Source organism: Macrobrachium rosenbergii, chromosome 45 (genome assembly GCF_040412425.1).
Source record: "Macrobrachium rosenbergii isolate ZJJX-2024 chromosome 45, ASM4041242v1, whole genome shotgun sequence".
Lineage (NCBI taxonomy): Eukaryota > Metazoa > Arthropoda > Malacostraca > Decapoda > Palaemonidae > Macrobrachium > Macrobrachium rosenbergii.
In genome coordinates, this window is record NC_089785.1 from 18,589,153 (window position 1) to 18,606,647 (window position 17,495).

The following is a 17,495-nucleotide window of genomic DNA, read 5'->3' on the forward strand; positions in this document are numbered from 1 at the left end:
GTTCTATATATATATATATATATATATATATATATATATATATATATATATATATATATATATATATATATATATTAATATATATTAACTTTATCACTTACACAAAATTGACTGGAAAAATATGATTTTTTTTTGTACAAGAACACAAACAAAACAGCCAGACTGATTGTAGAGAATGCCTTCATGACATGTGCAAACAGTGTAATGGCAGGCAACATGGAAATGGATTTGAAGACAGCCTATCAAGAAAAATCGTATACTGTGCAATAGAAAAGAAACGCAAAAACACAAGACACCACATGGGAAAATTTACGCCTGGAAAGAACCACGGGCAGAAGAAGGTCAAGGTCACGAGGGCGGCGCCACACAGTGGACAGAGGGTAATCACAGGAGCAGGGCTCCAACCAACTACCCCGCACTCATATAAATACAGCTGGACTACGTGACCGGTCATTCGACGGATACTTGACAATGAGGACTGTTAGTCCTGGAAAGCTTGTAATTTTTATTGAATAAAAATATCTTCTCTAAATACCACCCAATTTCCATGAGGTCCTGTTAGTAATTATATATATATATATATATATATATATATATATATATATATATATATATATATACATATATATATATATATATATATATATATATATATATATATATATATATATATACAGTCAAATACACTGTGAGATTTCATATATATTATTCAAAAATAATAAGCCACAAATATCGTTTGATATCCAATTCACTAAGCATTCGGGGATAACTTAGTAATTTTATTGAATAAAAATATCTTCTAAATACCACCCAATTTCCATGAGGTCCTGTTAGTAATTATATATATATATATATATATATATATATATATATATATATATATATATATATATATATATATATATATATATACAGTCAAATACACCGTGAGATTTCATATATATTATTCAAAAATAATAAGCCACAAATATCGTTTGATATCCAATTCACTAAGCATTCGGGGATAACTTACACCCAACGGAAATTATGACTGTGCACCTCGTCAGCAGTGATATTCAAACCGCTGCCTTGTCTAGAAACAACTATATATATATATATATATATATATATATATATATATATATATATATATATATATATATATATATATATATATATATCTATGGATAATGCCTTGACAGTGATCATAAACGTGCTTTTAGTCATTTCCTGCAAGTTTCGTGTAATTCAAACTGCTCTTTCCTCTTCTTAGTTATGATACATTTATTTCATTATCCTTTTCATTTTCTGTAATTAAGTGAATACTACTTCTCTCTCTCTCTCTCTCTCTCTCTCTCTCTCTCTCTCAAAGTGTAAACAAAGGCGATTGGTGGCTGTCATTCTCTCGTAGTAAGAAAGTCTTCTCTTTGTGTCGTTTATTATTTGACCTATTTTCCCTCGTTCCCTGTGTCATTCCTCCTTCGCTAGCGATAAGATACAAACAAATAAGATTAATTTAACTGAGAATAAACAAATAATATCTTTACAGACGAGCAAATAAGCATATATATGGCGTGCCGTTTCTATTCTTTCGACCATTTAAACTCATAGGCCTGAACTATTTATAACTCGTTTCCTTATTGGGAAAAAGGATGTTGTGGGTCAAGGGGATTGTCCTTTTCGGGAAAGTTAGGGTGGGCCATGACCTTGGGTGGGTCAAGTTGTTAGGGCTTACATGTCAGATCCTACGGGGTTTAAAGTTTCTCCCAAAATTTAAGTTTTTGTAGGTTTAAATCTGATTGATTGATAGGTTTAATTAGATATGGTAAAACTACTCATTGTAAAATCATATCCGCATCTGCAACGTCACAATTTAACTAACTACAAGATCTTTCCTAACCTAACCTACTGCAGGCTAAGGCATGGCGATCTGTTCTAAAGGCCCTTGGTTCTTCATGTCCCATGAATTTTACTGAGAATCTTGTTTAAAATAAAACTTAAAAGTGTTAACTTAAACAGATTTTATGGTTTGGTTAGGTCAGGACACGGCATTCTAGGGAAAGGTTAGGATTTTCGTTGATAGAGCCAGTGTCTGTCGTTCCCCCCCCCCCCGGTTTGGTGTCTAACAAGGTATTTGAATATGGATATCCACCCACACTTCTAGTGCGGAAAACTAGAAGTGTGGGTGGACATCCTTGTACCAATACCTTGCATGACACCAAACCTTGGGGGTCGGTCAAGAACGATGGACACCCAGAACGAAAAGACCTAATCTTTCCCTAGAATGCCGCTTTCTGACCTTCTTGGGGTGAGGGTGGGGCTTTGTGCTCACCTGAACCCCCCAAGTAACTCTGAACTTCTCAAACATGGGTAAACTATGGTACAAATCTGCATGAGGTATTACCTTGGAAATTGATTTTTCCTATCGAATTTCAGTTGCTTATTAACAATTTACCGTTATTTTTTGTCGGTCGACTACAATTAGGCTAATCCCAGAACTGATTATGTTTTTGTATGCCATCCTGGAATGCTATCGTTCATGCACAGTGTTATAGGGGAGCTTTTGGTAAAAAGTCGAGTTCCCCTTCACTGGGGGGTTTAGGGTGCTTGGGCTAAGCAACACAGCCTGCCAAGTTAGGTTAGGTTAGGTTAGTATAGTTCCTTTTATAATAGGTTTCCTTAGTCATTCCCTTCTTGAACATATGGCTCCCAAATGACTTGCACATGTGCAGAGCCACTCCATAACAACAACGTGGCAGTCCAGTCCTTCTCCCAGTGATTTTCCCCACTCAAAACCCCGACATTCCCAATGGTTCCCCAACCATGTTGGATAGATATGATGTTAATAATAATTGGCTGACAATAAACAACACCACCTCCTTCATCAGCAACACTAAAAGTATAGGAAAGACCAATTCCCAAGGTAATATTGCGTGCAGAGTTACCCTGTAGTTTTACCCCTAACCAAACCATACCTTTCTGACTTGACTTTGGGCACGGTGCCCTGACCTGGTGTGGGTTCAGCTTTGCTCCCACCTGAACACCCCCCCCTCCAAGTAATGCTGAAAAATGGACTAAGCTTCTGCCTGGAGGTAGTGTTAGAGCCTGCTCCTGTTGTTCTCAAAACTACTCCCAAACTAAATATATACCAGTTGTACTGAGATTAATGAGGTCAACATGTTGTATGGACTTTTACCTAGCCTAGAGATGGTTATTTTCTCTTGATGCTGTTTTTTGATCCCAAGAAGGATATTAATCTTCAGAATGTTGGTTATCAGTATGAAGGTCACTTCAAGAATGGGTTAGAGTTACCACTCATGTCAAAAACACCCTCCCCTCTTACCCTCAGCCAGGCTTCAGTGTTATTAGGTTGGGTTAGGATGGATGGATTTCATCATGTATCAAGGAAATCAATCACTATTGGATTGTAACTTATCAAACCACAGCATCCTAGTTGAGGTAATTGGTTGTTAGATTTTGTTAAGATGTAATGGTTTGAGGTTGCATTTATCACAGTCATTACTGATTTAAAATTGTATGTATTGAATTTGTACCCAGAGTAATTTTAAGAGTGAGATGAATGATAGTACTGTACTCTACTGTATTGTTTGACCATCAGTCTTTTCATAAGAGGAAAATGAATAATTTGTTATTTTTGACATCTAAGAAAATATGCACTGTTGACATGCATGAGTACTGTATCTGTTATTTGCAAATCAGGGGAAAAATGCAATAAAAAAATCAGAAAATTTACCGTAGGTCAAGAAAACTGTATATTTGTGTTGTACTGACTTAAAATTTATAGTTATTAGAAGTTATAGTAAATGCAAATCCATGATTCTTATTACAGTATGCTTCTTGTATTATGTACTTTACGTAGCTAATGCTCTTGGAGACTTCTGAATTAATTTTATCTTTTTGAAGATGTGACTATTCTGTTACATTATTTATTATTTGTATTAATGGGTAAAAATAAGTTTTTTTATGTCACAAATCAAAATTAAAATTTCCTCTTTGGGGCTGCATACAGTAACCCAGTTAGGATAAGGGGGTGATTTTGCAGGCTTAAATCACCCCCTTATCCTAACTGGGTTACTGTAAACCCAGCACCCTAGGTTAAGTTAATTTACAACTTTTGTTGCACTCTTGATCTGGTTATAGGGAGGGTTCACCTCCAACCAGGTAAGGACCTGGTGTCGAAAGTTAGGCTAGGTTTGCAAATACATTCTGGGGTTGAAGACATTGTACAGTACTCTCATTTGAGCTCTGTTATTCAGATTGTAATGGCCACTTTTAAACAGAAATTGTCACTGGTTTAGTTCATTTTAAAGTTTGTGACATGAAAAATGCATTTCAAGTGTATTTTGAAGTCTGTTTGTGTGTGCGTTTTGAATAGAGAAGATTGTGAGTAGAAGTCTAAGTACAGAGATTTTCAATGTAGTTGGGGGACTAAAGATTGTCTAATGTGGCAGACCATCCTCTGATTTTTGGAATTTTGTTCCTTCTTTTGGTTTCCTTGCTTTTTAGCCTCCCTTTTTAATGGTTTTCTTCTATTTTCCATAGTTTCAAGAAAAATAAGGGTGTTGAGTTGCCCCAGTGGTCTCTGAATGATATTTAAGGCCAAAGCCTATGCAATGGGGTTAAGATAATTTACCATATGAGTGAAGAAGTATATTTTAAGTACAAACTGCTAGCAGTGTGACTTGTTAGACACATTGTAAAAGGTGCTATGGGTTCTTTGAAGTGTTTCTCTTTGACCCCCTGGTTACACTGTTTTCTGCCCTGTACTTTTCATCCATTCCCATTTGTTTCCTTCAACCTAGCTATCCACCGTCTTTAATTTTATCTTTGTCCAGTTTTCACCTTTCATTTAAGGTCAGATCATGTGGGATAACATAGGAGAGTCTAGCAGTGTGACTTATTAAACTGCTTGGGAACAGTAACAAGAACCTTCCTTGTCGGTACATGTACTAGCAGATGCTAAGCTCTCATGGTGGAACAAAAAGAGTGCATTTTTTGGGGGGGAGTAAGAGGGTGTGCCCCCTGTTTGTGATTACATAACTCACACAGGTACTACAGGTTTTGAATTGAATTCATTCTCAGTTTAAAGTCCTTCTGCAAATATGGCAAGTTTAAAGTAATACCTTTGCATATTTTGAAGGAAAATGTTCAAATTGTTATGCTCTGTATGATATATATTTGCATTAATGGTTACATAAATTGCATTGTAACTATTGATTGAAATCTATTTTTCATTAATGATCTCCGAATATGGATAAGTTTGGCTTTACACGCTACCCCAAAGAACCCATACCAGTATTATTTTGACCAGTCCACTGCAATTAGAATTTGAGATATTGCTAGATGTAATTTTATCCTTATACATCTCACAATGCATTTGCTGCTCAGTAAGCGTATAAGATAGATCATGGACAACTGCTTTAAGAAGACAGACTTTATCTTTTGCAGTTTCAAGCATGGAAGGGCACTGCCTTGTTGGCATCCAGTTGATGGACTCAGCCCCATCAAAAGAGGAATTCCGATGAAGATGTTGTACTAAACAAGACTAACAGACAACTATGGCTGGAACTGTTTTGCCAACACTGATAGAAGTGTGTGAACACTTTCAGGACTTACTTAGACTGGTAATGTATCACTTTAATTTGTTTTTTTTATCGTTAAAATCAGTTCTTGTGTTGACCAAAGTGAGGGAACTTGTAGGTTGAAGGTCGTTTTACAGACACTATACAGTATTGATGTGCAGGGAGCTTTGAAAAACTTCTGGATCATAATTTTTTAGATGATTTACAAGCAGATGTCTCACATACTTCATAATTATCTGGTTTGGCCAATTAAGGAATATGAAAGCATTTATTTTAACTATGTGGAGTGATGATAACTTTTTGTACCTTCCAGGCTGCAGCTGATGGTGTTGTAGAGTCATGGGGCCTTGAAATGATGCTTCAGAATGTCAGTCTGTCCCTGCATGATGACGAAAACTTTTCGGGCCATCTACTGTATGGATTCCATTCCTTGTTATATTTATTAGCAAAGGTATTGTAATGTTCCATTTGTAGTTCGATGTTTAGAATGGATAGTTGCCTAAATTTGTCATGTGATGGGACTGTTTTATAATGATATTGCTGTAGATATTTAACCCAGAAGTAGGCAAAATTTGTTTTGATGTCATTAGATGGACTTTATACTGTATATTCATTATTGACACTATTTTGTACTGTATAAGGCATGATAATATCTTAGCAGTGTGTCAGGAAAAGCATAACTGCTGAATAGGTATGGTCACACAGACTACAAATAAACGCTTCACATATGCATAATTTGAAAGGATAGTACAGGAGAATCCCGGTCCTCGATGCTAATCCATTCCAGAAGAAGCGTCGAGATGTGATTCAGTCGAGATCCGGATCAATTTTTCCCATAAGAAATAACTGAAAATGGATTAATCCGTTCTTGACCACCAGTCATTACCCTAACCTTGCCTCTTTATACAAAACATTACACATAAATTACAGTTAAAAAAGTTCATATTTAAATAACTTACTGCATTAGATGCACTTTTTTCAGTTTTAAATGTATACTGTATAAAAATCTACCCTACATCCAATGCGGCCGTATTACCGAAGGTTGACCGAGCGCCATAATCTAGGCTAGGCTAGGTACCAGTATGTACTGTAACAGGTAGGCACAAAAACTGTTGCTAATATAATAAAACATTTTAAAACAAGCCCAGCTATTACAGTAAATTAGTAAAATATAAAAAAAAACGAATTATGTCTGTTATCACAAACTTAAGAAAAAAGGATTTTGACAAAGGAAAATCTATTTCTGGGAAAAGCTGGTGAAATAATCCATTCAGCACTTATTTCAAAATTCCGTTGCTAGATAAGAGAAAAGCTAAATGTAAAGCTGGGGTTACTACCCCAGAGCGAAACTCAAGAAATGGAGTGCGTAGGTAAAGGGTATTGTCACAATCACGGGACCCTGCCCTATAAAGATTCCCAATGTCAAAAGTCCCAACGAGAGTGCCGATACAATGCACCATTCAAACTGCACAAAACACTTGTTTATGTTAGAATGATGTTTATGGGAGGAGAGAATGAAAAAAACAGGGTTATACAGAAATAGATTTTTCCTTTGTCAAAATCCTTTTCTGGATCGGGGTCCCGTGTCAAAATAATAACAGAGAAATAAACATCATTCTTATGCTATTAAAGACTTAAATAGAGACGTTGAAAACTAGGAGAATTCTACCTTGAACATTAGTAAGGTCCTCTAAATTCATGTAATAATGTAAGTGGTCAAAGATCAAAATTGAACCTTTTTGTATTAAGAAAATATCTTTAATAGCAACAAATGACAGCCCCCTTTTTTTTTTAAAAAGAGAGGATCTGACAAAATTGGAACAAAAAAAAAGCCTGTAAGGAGAAAACTGGGCACAGAAACAGACCTTGTAAAGGGGAGTACTTTCCAAGGTGACCACCGAAAATGAGGACCTTCAACTGTAGATAGAAAGTTAGGTGACAAACATACCCCTGATGATTGGTTCCGCTCAGGGCAGACAGTACAGGAAAACTAACACTAGAAGCTAAGCTTTAAAAATTGTCTTCCCCAACAAGGAAAGGTAAGAACAAGATGATTGTTGGTTAAAATTTAACTCCGATACATTACTCAAAGACCAGGAAACCGAATGTGGACGGAGTACTGGTGTTGAAACACAGACCTTAGGGATGAAAGTTAAGAGCCTGTGAGTCTGGTTCCAACAAAACACTTTCCTCGAGGCCAATGTGGCCGCATCATTACTGTAGCTTTCGAAAACTATGTGAAGAGTGTTAGTTACTTAACTGCAGAACCACACTGCAGTAGAGTAGGATCCCTTAACTGATTTTAGGAAAACAGTAATAACAGGAGCAATATCAGTTTCATAAACTGTAAGATTCACAAAGACCACAAAGCCAGGGCAACAGAACTTGAGGGCTGAGAGGCTGAGTTTATACCAGACACCTTGATAGTTTGTGGCTGAATTGGGTTGCAAACAGACCTACTTCCAGGTCCAGGAAAAAGGCCACAAGACTACCTGAATGACGCTCCGTCTAAGGACTATTCCACCAGGGCGTAGGCCCTGGATAGGGAAAAAGTAGTGACCTTTTGGACCCCTCAAGGGTAGTAGACAGAGGCACTTGTGTCTGTTGGTTATGGAGAAGAATTTGAATAAGCAACTCGAGTCCAAACCCACTTGTTTACGCAGCGCACTGCTGTTTTGTTCAGAACCAGCCTAAAAGAAACCTCTTGGGAGGAAGAAGTTTCCCAAGGACAGCTGCCACAGCCCCCAAAGCGTTGATATGGAACTGCCGGAACGTGACCGACTTGGCATGAGCATGTAAACAAACCAAAACGTTGTTTATGTTCATTATTAATTTATAGTAAATTTCATACATTATCAAGGAATAGTGAAACAAAATTTTTAAAAATATCTTTCAATAAAGTGGGCTTTAAACAACACGTTAACAATGGCAACTATCATTTTAGTTTACAAACATAATATGATTCATCAGGTCGGAGAAGTTGTTTAGAAATCCGATTATGTCGAGTTCTGATACAGATTCTGCTGTAATTAATGTGTCATGCACAAAGGGTTCCTTAATTCCATCACCCATGTACAGTATTTCCAATGCTTTCAGCTCCACAGATTTGCAGCTTTCTGTCTCATAGTTACGATCCAGTTAGGTTTGTACCTGTCAAATTTTCTGGTGCCCACAAGAGCCCAGGGTGGTGCACAGGACATGTACAAGCTTTCTCTATCTCTTTCATTATCTCATTTACAGAAGGAACTTCTATAATTTCCCTTATGGTATCATTTCTCATTGTATCTAAGAGAAGATTTAGACTGGAATAACACACATAATTAATGATGCTATCTTAATCAGAAAAATTCCAAGATTTGTAAAACCTGCTTAATAGAATGCATAATGCATCTACAGAGATGGGATTTTAGATAAATATAAGGATGAAAAGGATGAAAAAACACTACAAGGTGAAAGGATTAATGTGGTCGAGTTTTGCAAATCTTTAGGAACCAAAATATCCAGAACAGGTTATGGAATGTGCTCAAATTGACAAACTCCTTTAGATCTGGTTTCAGTGTCACACCATGATTCATGTAGCATATGAAATTTCAGCTGTTTGACTTTCCAAATCATACTCAGCCTGCCCATTGTTTGATTTTCCTTTTCAAGACTTTAACTTCCATCACAAAAGAACCTGTGTTGGATATCTTCTTTATTTCCAATACTACCCCTAAGTTAGGATCAGCTGCCTGGATGCATCTTCAACTGCAGTATGTTATTAAAAGTATCTTCATCTACTCTTCTTCAAATCTTCCTCCCTCACTTTTTCTCCTGCTCAAACTTCTACCTTTAACAGGTTCTGTCCAAACCCTCTTCACTCCTTTCTCCTCACTCATTCTAATCATGCCCATACCATCTCAGGCTTTACTCTCTTATCATGTGAGACACCTTTACCATTCCTGCACTTGTAATTTCTTCATTTTCTAGCATCTCACATGGAGAGATCCCCAAAATCCACCTCATCTTCCTTATTTATCTTCATTTCAGCTTCTGTTCTTCCTTCTTAATTCCCTTGTTATCAAACCGTATGTCATCACAGGTTTGATTACAGTACAATAGAGCTTTATATTTAGTTTATTTGGGATTCTTGAATTACTATCCTCCCACCTCCCTCCATTTTCTCCAAGCTGCTTTTATCCTGCTTTCAACCTAAGCTTCACAACCTCCCTCCTGGCTTAAAGAAGTAGATCATAGGTACCTTAATTTCTCTACCTGTTTTAAATTAGGCATCTTTTGTCATGTATAAATAACTTATCCCTTCCCAGCTTGCTGGATGCTGGAATCTCACTTTTGCCCATGTTTATCTTCATACCACCCTAATCAAGAGGTTCCTGCTGTTCTCATACCCTTCTTTGCAGTTCTTCTTGAGTCTCAGCCATAATCACCAGATCATCTGTTTATAACAAATCCTAAAGATTTTTTCCCAATCTCTTCACTCAGTACATCCATAGCCAGCACCAACAGATATGGGCTGAGTACTGACCTTTGATGTAAACCTTCTCATATACATTTGTACTTTTTCCAACTCCACCATTCATATATTTATTTTTTGTCCATCCTTCACCATTTCTAATGGCTATTTCCATTTCTCCCCTAAATATTTCCTTCTCTTGCTCCTTGCAACTTATCTGAGGCTGAAATTACTTTAAAAATATCTTTCCTTGCTAGTAACACTACTATTGTAAGCCTATCACTGACTGTTTATACTTCCACCACCTTTTCTTTCCATTTACTACTGAATTTTAACTCCTACTCTGTTTCTTCCCATCGGTGATCCACAGTAATGAAGCTTAAACCCATTACCTGTCTTTCTGGTTCCCCATCTCATCCACGTAGTGTTTTGTATATGGAACATTTATCACCCTCCTCTCCATCACACCAACAGTTTCCTTACGTTTTCATGCCAGGGCACCAACATTCCATGATTCTACTCTATTTCCCACTTGGTCACCAGCTTTTTTAATCACAGTCGTGAACCCTGTGGTACCCCTCATTCATGGAATGCCCTAGCCCTATTCTCTTTCCTTAACACATTTCGTAACCTATTATGGAGATTATGGTTCCTAAATATTTCACAATCCAGCCGCTTTAATCCTTTCAGTGGTAGTGTTTTTCCATCCTTTGATCATACTGCCATTATTTCTCTCTTCCTTAGATTATCTGAAATCCCATGCATGCATTGTGCATTCTATTAAGCAGGTTTTGTAAATTTTTTTGTACTTTGTTTATTAAGACAGCATCATCTGCATATTTTAAGTCTGTCAATTTTCTATCATTACTCCAATCTAGATCTTGTCTTCCATCTCTGACCTTTTCATTCTCATTATGAAATCTATGACAAGGGCAAATAGTTAAGGTGAATCCACATGATGAAACTCATCAACATTAACTTTGCATATGCTTTATTTGTGAATAACTTTAATTTAGTTATACACCACAGTGATGTAAAATCTTCCATAATAACTGTCAGTGGAAACTGTCACATTCCTTGTAGTAACCAAAAAAAGCCATCATTAGGGGGTTTTTAAATTTCATACATTGCCACAAAATTGTTCTGTACCTTATGTAAATCCTCTTCTTTGCTGTTTTTCAGAAATTAGATGAACTAAATCATGAAGTTCAAGGTGACAGCTGCAGCTGTGGCTGGGACAATTCACAGCTTCCTGAACCCCAGCATAGCGACATTCACAGGTATACCTCAGGGACAGTTGTACGATGGGTGCAGGGGGAATGTTATGTCCTTCTTGCTTCCACTGCTGATGACGTGTATCCAGAAGGTGAACAGGAAAGCCAGAATGAGGAAGAGACAGAAGGAAAACCAGGGGGTGACAGTGAGGGTCAGTATGAAGAATCGTATCAGCACGATAGTGTTAATAGTGAGAGTTATTTACAAGATGATGACTTTCAAAATCAGGAGGGTTACAGCTCTGTTTGTTGCAACGATGATGCAGCCGAAGAAGTAGGACAAGATACGCTTGAAAATAATGAATTTTCTCCCAACGAAATGCGACAAAACTCTGAAGATAATGAGGAGCCAGACTCTTATCCTTCTCAGTCTTCAATGGTGCAACAGAATGCAGATTTTAATCATAAAATATCTGATGAAGGGCCTGGGAGCACAAGAGCACAGGGCCCATTAAGCACATCCCAAGACTCTGATAGAGAGGGAAGTGCAGGAATATCTGGTTTAGAGAAGAGGCAATTTAAAGGGAAAAGGAGTAGAAAGCGGACAAGACAATCCAGAACCAACCTGAGGTTACTGAAAAGACAGCGTGATGATTCCAAGGCCAAACATTTAAAGAGTAGTAGTGACAGTGTGGAAAGTAACACTGGTAGTAAAAGTGTCTCAGAAAATGTGATTAGCATTTCGAGTAAATATTCTCAAAAGTTTCCAAAGAAGAAAGATGCAGATATTCAGAACATTGGTAAAGAAAATGATTTGACTGATGACGAGGAGGAAGCATGTGTCACTGTGAAGAATGATTACAACAGTGTTGAAGTCAGTAGTGGTGGGAAAAGAGATTATGAAGTAATTGTCAGTGGGAAGATCGCTGCTGATGAAACGTACGATTCTGCAAACAGAGATGCGCATGTGAATGATACTGCAAGTACTGTTAATTCCCCAGATGATTCTTTTGACAGCGATGTCGATAAAGACGGTACAAATGATGACAAGTCAAGTGAAAATGAAATTCAGGAAAGTAGCTGTGATATTAGCTTGGATGTAGAATGTAGTCGTGCGGATCATGAATCTGGAGTTGCAGACAAAGTTGCCTCTCACAGTGCCGTTTGCGAAGTGAATAGTGAAACACCATTAGGTGCTGTCATCAGTGAAGAGAGTATTGATGGTGATAACAGCTGTACTCTTGTCATTCATGAAGAAGAAACAAGTGAAAGTTTATCCAGAGATACCCCAGTGGAAACTGACAAGAGCTTGTTGCAAGAGGAAGTAAACTGTGATAGAGATGATGGACTTCCAGCAGAGAAAACAGTCTTAAACCAGAAGGAAAGAACCTCTGAAACTGCCGACATTCAGTTTGGTTTTTATTCGTACATGAAAGATAAGAACAATACTTCTGAAAGCTTTGTAACTCCTAATCAAGAAATATCACAGTCCGCGAGTGATGGACAGCATAATGAGTATAATGATGATAATGGTGAAGATGACAGCGATGATGACTCTAGTTCCGTGACCTCCAGCAGCTCTTCATCGTCGTCTTCGAGTTCCTCATCGAGTAGCGATGATGACGACCGGATTAATTTCAAGCAAAGAGTTGAGCGGGCGGCTCAGGCTGCAAGAGAGGCCGAGGCGTCTGCGGCAGCTTTGAAGTCAAAGAGTGGAATTCACCCAGGAACAGTAAGAGAGAATGAAGTGTCCTTGCAGACTCGCCCTTTGATACACATGACTTCTGTTTGCCCTTCCTCCAGTACAGTAGAACCATCAGATAATGATAATTCCCTAACAAGCTCAGTAGCAGCACCTGCATCACAAATCTTTGCTCCTCCTCCATCAAACAGCCATGCTTTGGCACCTACCAGTATGCTTTGCATGAAACCAAACGAAGTTGGGCAAAACCATCCCAGCCTTAACCCAGGTTTGAACTGTCCAGAGCCCGAGGAAATCCGTCACTGTGGTCGAGATCCTGCAGATCTTCAAGCAGCTCAGGGTCTAGCTGACCTTCAGAGGGGCCAGGATCTTGTTCTTAATAGCTCTGTGAAAACAACTGCCAGTTCAATGAACTATACTAGAAACCAAGCCATGGAAACTCCATTTGAGATTCGAAGGTGTGCTGGAGGGAAGCGTGTGGAGTGTGTTGTTTGTGGAAAGACTTACGGTCGACTGATCAAACTGAAGCAGCATCATCTGACTCATACTGGGGAGAGACCTTGGGTTTGCAACACGTGTGGGAAAACATTTACGAAATCTGCATACCTGAAAGACCACTGTCTGAAATGCCACACTCCAGCTGACCAGAAACGATTTTCCTGCTATGTCTGCCACAAGGGATTTGGAGTGAAAAGTGACTTGAATGCCCATTTGGCAACTCATGCCACCAACAAGCCCTTTGCTTGTGATATTTGTGGCCAGACTTTTGCCCTCAAGTTTACGAGGGACACTCACAAAGCACAACACACTGGATCTCGTCCTTGGGCGTGCAATGTGTGTGGTCGCTTGTATGTCACTAAGTATAAGCTGCGTGCTCACATGAAAGCACACACTGGAGAACTTGTCTGCTCAGTTTGTGGTCGCCATTTCACGTCCCAGGATTCGTTGGGGCGACACCAGCGCTTGCATGAGAATTCTGGTAAATCTAATGATCTCCCAGCTTGTCACATCTGTAATAAAAAGTATGCTACACCTAGTCGTTTGAAGAGACATGTCCTGACTCATGAGCGGCAGAATTCTTTCAAATGCAGTATTTGTGGAGAAGAATTTCTGAACCACCAACTGTTAGCAGCTCATCAGAAACGCCACCCACAGTCTGGAGTACCGCCTTCACATCGCTGTCATATCTGCAACAAACTGTATGTAAGGGAGTCCGACCTTGTTCGGCACATAGCTAAGCATAATGCAACTGGATTTTGTCAGGAAGCTAATAGTTCATCAGTTCCTGTCCCTCAGAATAAAAAATGCAACACAGATGCTGCAGATGGTGGGAATCCTCACAGTCTTAACACACTTCCTGAACCTAATGCAGCTTGTTTCATACCAAATAAGAAGACAGAACTTTATACTCAGTCTCAGACAACATCTCTGATGACAAATAACGCTCTAGCACAGCAGACACTAGGGGCAAACAATTACCTTGACATGTCGCAGTCACAGCCCCATTCTGCACCTTTAGCCCAAGCGCAGCATTCAAGTGGAGTAACTCAAACGCCTCACACAGGGCACGTGTCCCAGCCACACCCACTTGCACGCACTTTGGCCCAGTCACAACATGCAAACGTGCTGACCCAGTCACAGCACTCAGGAACAGTCCCATCCCAGCCACTTGCTAATGCTATATCTCAGCCACAACTAGTTGGAGGTATGCCACACCCTCACTCAGTGGTCATGTCCCCCTCTCACCAAATAACCCAGCCACAACAGCTTGCTAGACCAGTAAGCCAATCTCAGCACATTGTTATAATGGCACAGACACAGCACACGCAAGCTATTGCTTCCGTCCAGCACCCCCGAGTGATGCCCCAGACACAGCAGCTAACAGGTGCAATTTCGCAAGCACCCCATTCAAGGCCTATGCCGCAGCAGCAACAGGCTCTTCATATGCCTAACCAGCAGCTGAATTCCGTTGTTGTAGGTCAACCACAACAGCCAGAATCTTTGTTGGATAACAGAACTCAAAGCAATTCTCAGACATCCACTCTGTCTGCTCCAGTTTATATGTCAAGTGTACAGTATAACAGTGATATACTGAGAGCTAATATGCAAGAGAATTCGTACCAGCACCCACCAAGACAAAAATAACTTTGTATATAATTGTACAATTCTAAACGTAATGTTATTTGTATAAATGTAAAAAGTTGAATGTTTGTATACCGTGCATCTAGTGAGAAATTGTCAATTTGTACTTCTCATACTTGTGCAACACTTTCAATTTTTAATGTAAAATTAAAATGAATAGGAAGACTACAATGAATATTAAATAACATGTATAATGGTTTTGCCAAATTTCTGTAATATATAGTAGTACCTATGTACCCTGTATTACAGATTTAATTGGGCTCCAGATATAATACATCCAGTATTTACCAACTGGAATGGAATCATATTTAGTTACACCTGAATTTTGTCCAAACTTGTTTATAAATGAGTCGCAAATGAAATTTAGTTCCCACAGCAAACAGGGACACCATAGACTTTCTTTCTTCTCAAGGAAAGAATTTAGTCATGTTTGCGCATTAATTTTCATGAATTTTTTTGTTTTATGTACTGTAATAAGTTTGATACGGTTTAGTTTCACGGTCTTGGGAAAGAACGTCACAGATTCACTGCCGTAACGTTAGGAACTTAACCATTTCAGATGTTTTTCAGAGGACCACATGGCTTTACAAATGATGATAACTATCTCATATCTTGTGCCACACTGGATTACTCAAAATTGCCAAAATCAGCATATTTTTGTAGATTTGTTTTACATAATGTGAACCATGACAGTATCAGTATTTTCTTGTGTTTCTTAAAAGGGAAAAATACTCGCATTTCCAGGCAGGTAGGGATCGTCTTTTCAAGTCATTGTGTTATATTTCCAAATGAATATAGGCCTACATCTAAATGGAGGTGAGTGAGGAAGGAGTTTGGTTTAAAGCAGTGGATTTTATTCTACAGAATAACTTGGTTTTAAAGAAATTTTATATATTCATATGAAAATACAGATTATAGCTCAACTGTAGCTGAATGAGTATTTATGTGAAGGTGACTGGAGTAGAGAGGAGCTCACTAATTAGTCTTCTGGTTCAGTGTAGGTTGTAAATTAACCCCTATTAATGCTAATGCTGTTATAACTCTGAAGTTGATGGACATGCAGAGTATAAGTGAACCCGCTAATTGAAACACTGAATACCTATCTGAAGGGTTGTAAATTGCAAAACCATCCAATTACCCTCATAGTCACTAATACAGGAACAAATTAAATTTGTCAAGGTATTTTTGAATGACATTTCTGAAATAGGATGACAGTAAAGTAGACCAACGCTTCTAACACACACACACACAACATTTACAGTGACTGACCCTAATTTATTTTTAATACGGCTGTATGTAGTTTGTCAAACACTAAGCTTGCTAGGGTGGGGCGAATAAGGAATTCCCATGCTGACAAAATGACCAATTTTCAATCAATTTGTATTTTTCATAATTAAGAAATCAGTGGCCTTAACGCAAAGGAAAATTCTCTAGTGCCTGCTGGAGTCCGGTTAACAAAAGTACAAGGATTTTTGGTGGAAACAGCAGCTAGCCAAGATGACGGAAGGAGGGCGTAGCTGACCTGCTTTAACCCATCCCAGCTACAACACATCAGTTTCTCTTTGACCGCCTTCATAGGTCATGCTGTTGCCTGCTCTGCCTAGAAGCTGGTTGTTGTTGTCCCTTCCTACCCGCACACCTTAGTGTCCTGGTCTTTTCTTTCTTTTTTGTTTGTGTTGTGTTTTGTGTGATATTGTGCTTTTGTGTGTTTTTTAATTTGAGCATGCAAACCCATGAATCATCTAAAGCTTCCCAAGCCTCAGAGAAAATGCCCTGGGGTTGGTAACAATCCTTGCTCTCAATTTCTGCTTGCCTTGGATTTAGATCCCCATTCTACCTGTAGCAGGTGTAGGTCTAACGACTGTAGCGTAAGTAACCCATGTTCAGAGCGCGTTGTTTGGTCTCCTAAGCAATGGAAGAATTTTATTAGGAAGAGGAGATATAAGAGGAAATCGGCGACGCCATCTTGGGAAAGCTTTGTGTCTCCAGTGGCCGGCAAGCGCACTTATTCCTTCTTGTTCTGGCTCTTCTTTACCAGAAGCTCCTCTCGTTGCTTCTTCTTCCTTGGAAGATTGTACTCCCTTGCTTTCTTCTATTGCTTCACTCTTAGAAGATTTGATTGGCGGTGGGTTCGGGAGATCTGGTACAGTAATTGATTTGGCTGCCCCTGTCCTTTTTGGGGGGGAGGAGGCAGCTCCCCCTTGTCCAGTCTTTTCAGGAGATGCGCAGAAGCTGAGTGTTGGGAGTCATTAGGCCTACCAGGTTTACCAACCTTTTCCGGCCTATTGTCTCACTGCACGTCCTCTCACATCCCAGTGTCATCCGCCATGACAGTTTCCAGGTCTACTGTTTCTGTGACATCACATTATCTTACAGCAACTCTCCTCCTTTTTGACCTCCAG

General features: G+C 38.8%; 1 protein-coding gene across 1 annotated transcript; it reads left to right on the forward strand.

Annotated features, from left to right (window-relative positions):
- Positions 1 to 1,326: 1,326 nt before the first annotated feature.
- LOC136829737 (uncharacterized) lies at positions 1,327 to 15,261 on the forward strand. The gene is made up of 4 exons (XM_067088550.1): positions 1,327 to 1,389; positions 5,449 to 5,624; positions 5,896 to 6,033; positions 11,218 to 15,261. The coding sequence occupies exons 2-4, from the start codon at positions 5,559 to 5,561 to the stop codon at positions 15,094 to 15,096; spliced, it is 4,083 nt and encodes a 1,360-aa protein (XP_066944651.1). The 5' UTR covers positions 1,327 to 1,389; positions 5,449 to 5,558; the 3' UTR covers positions 15,097 to 15,261.
- Positions 15,262 to 17,495: the final 2,234 nt, after the last annotated feature.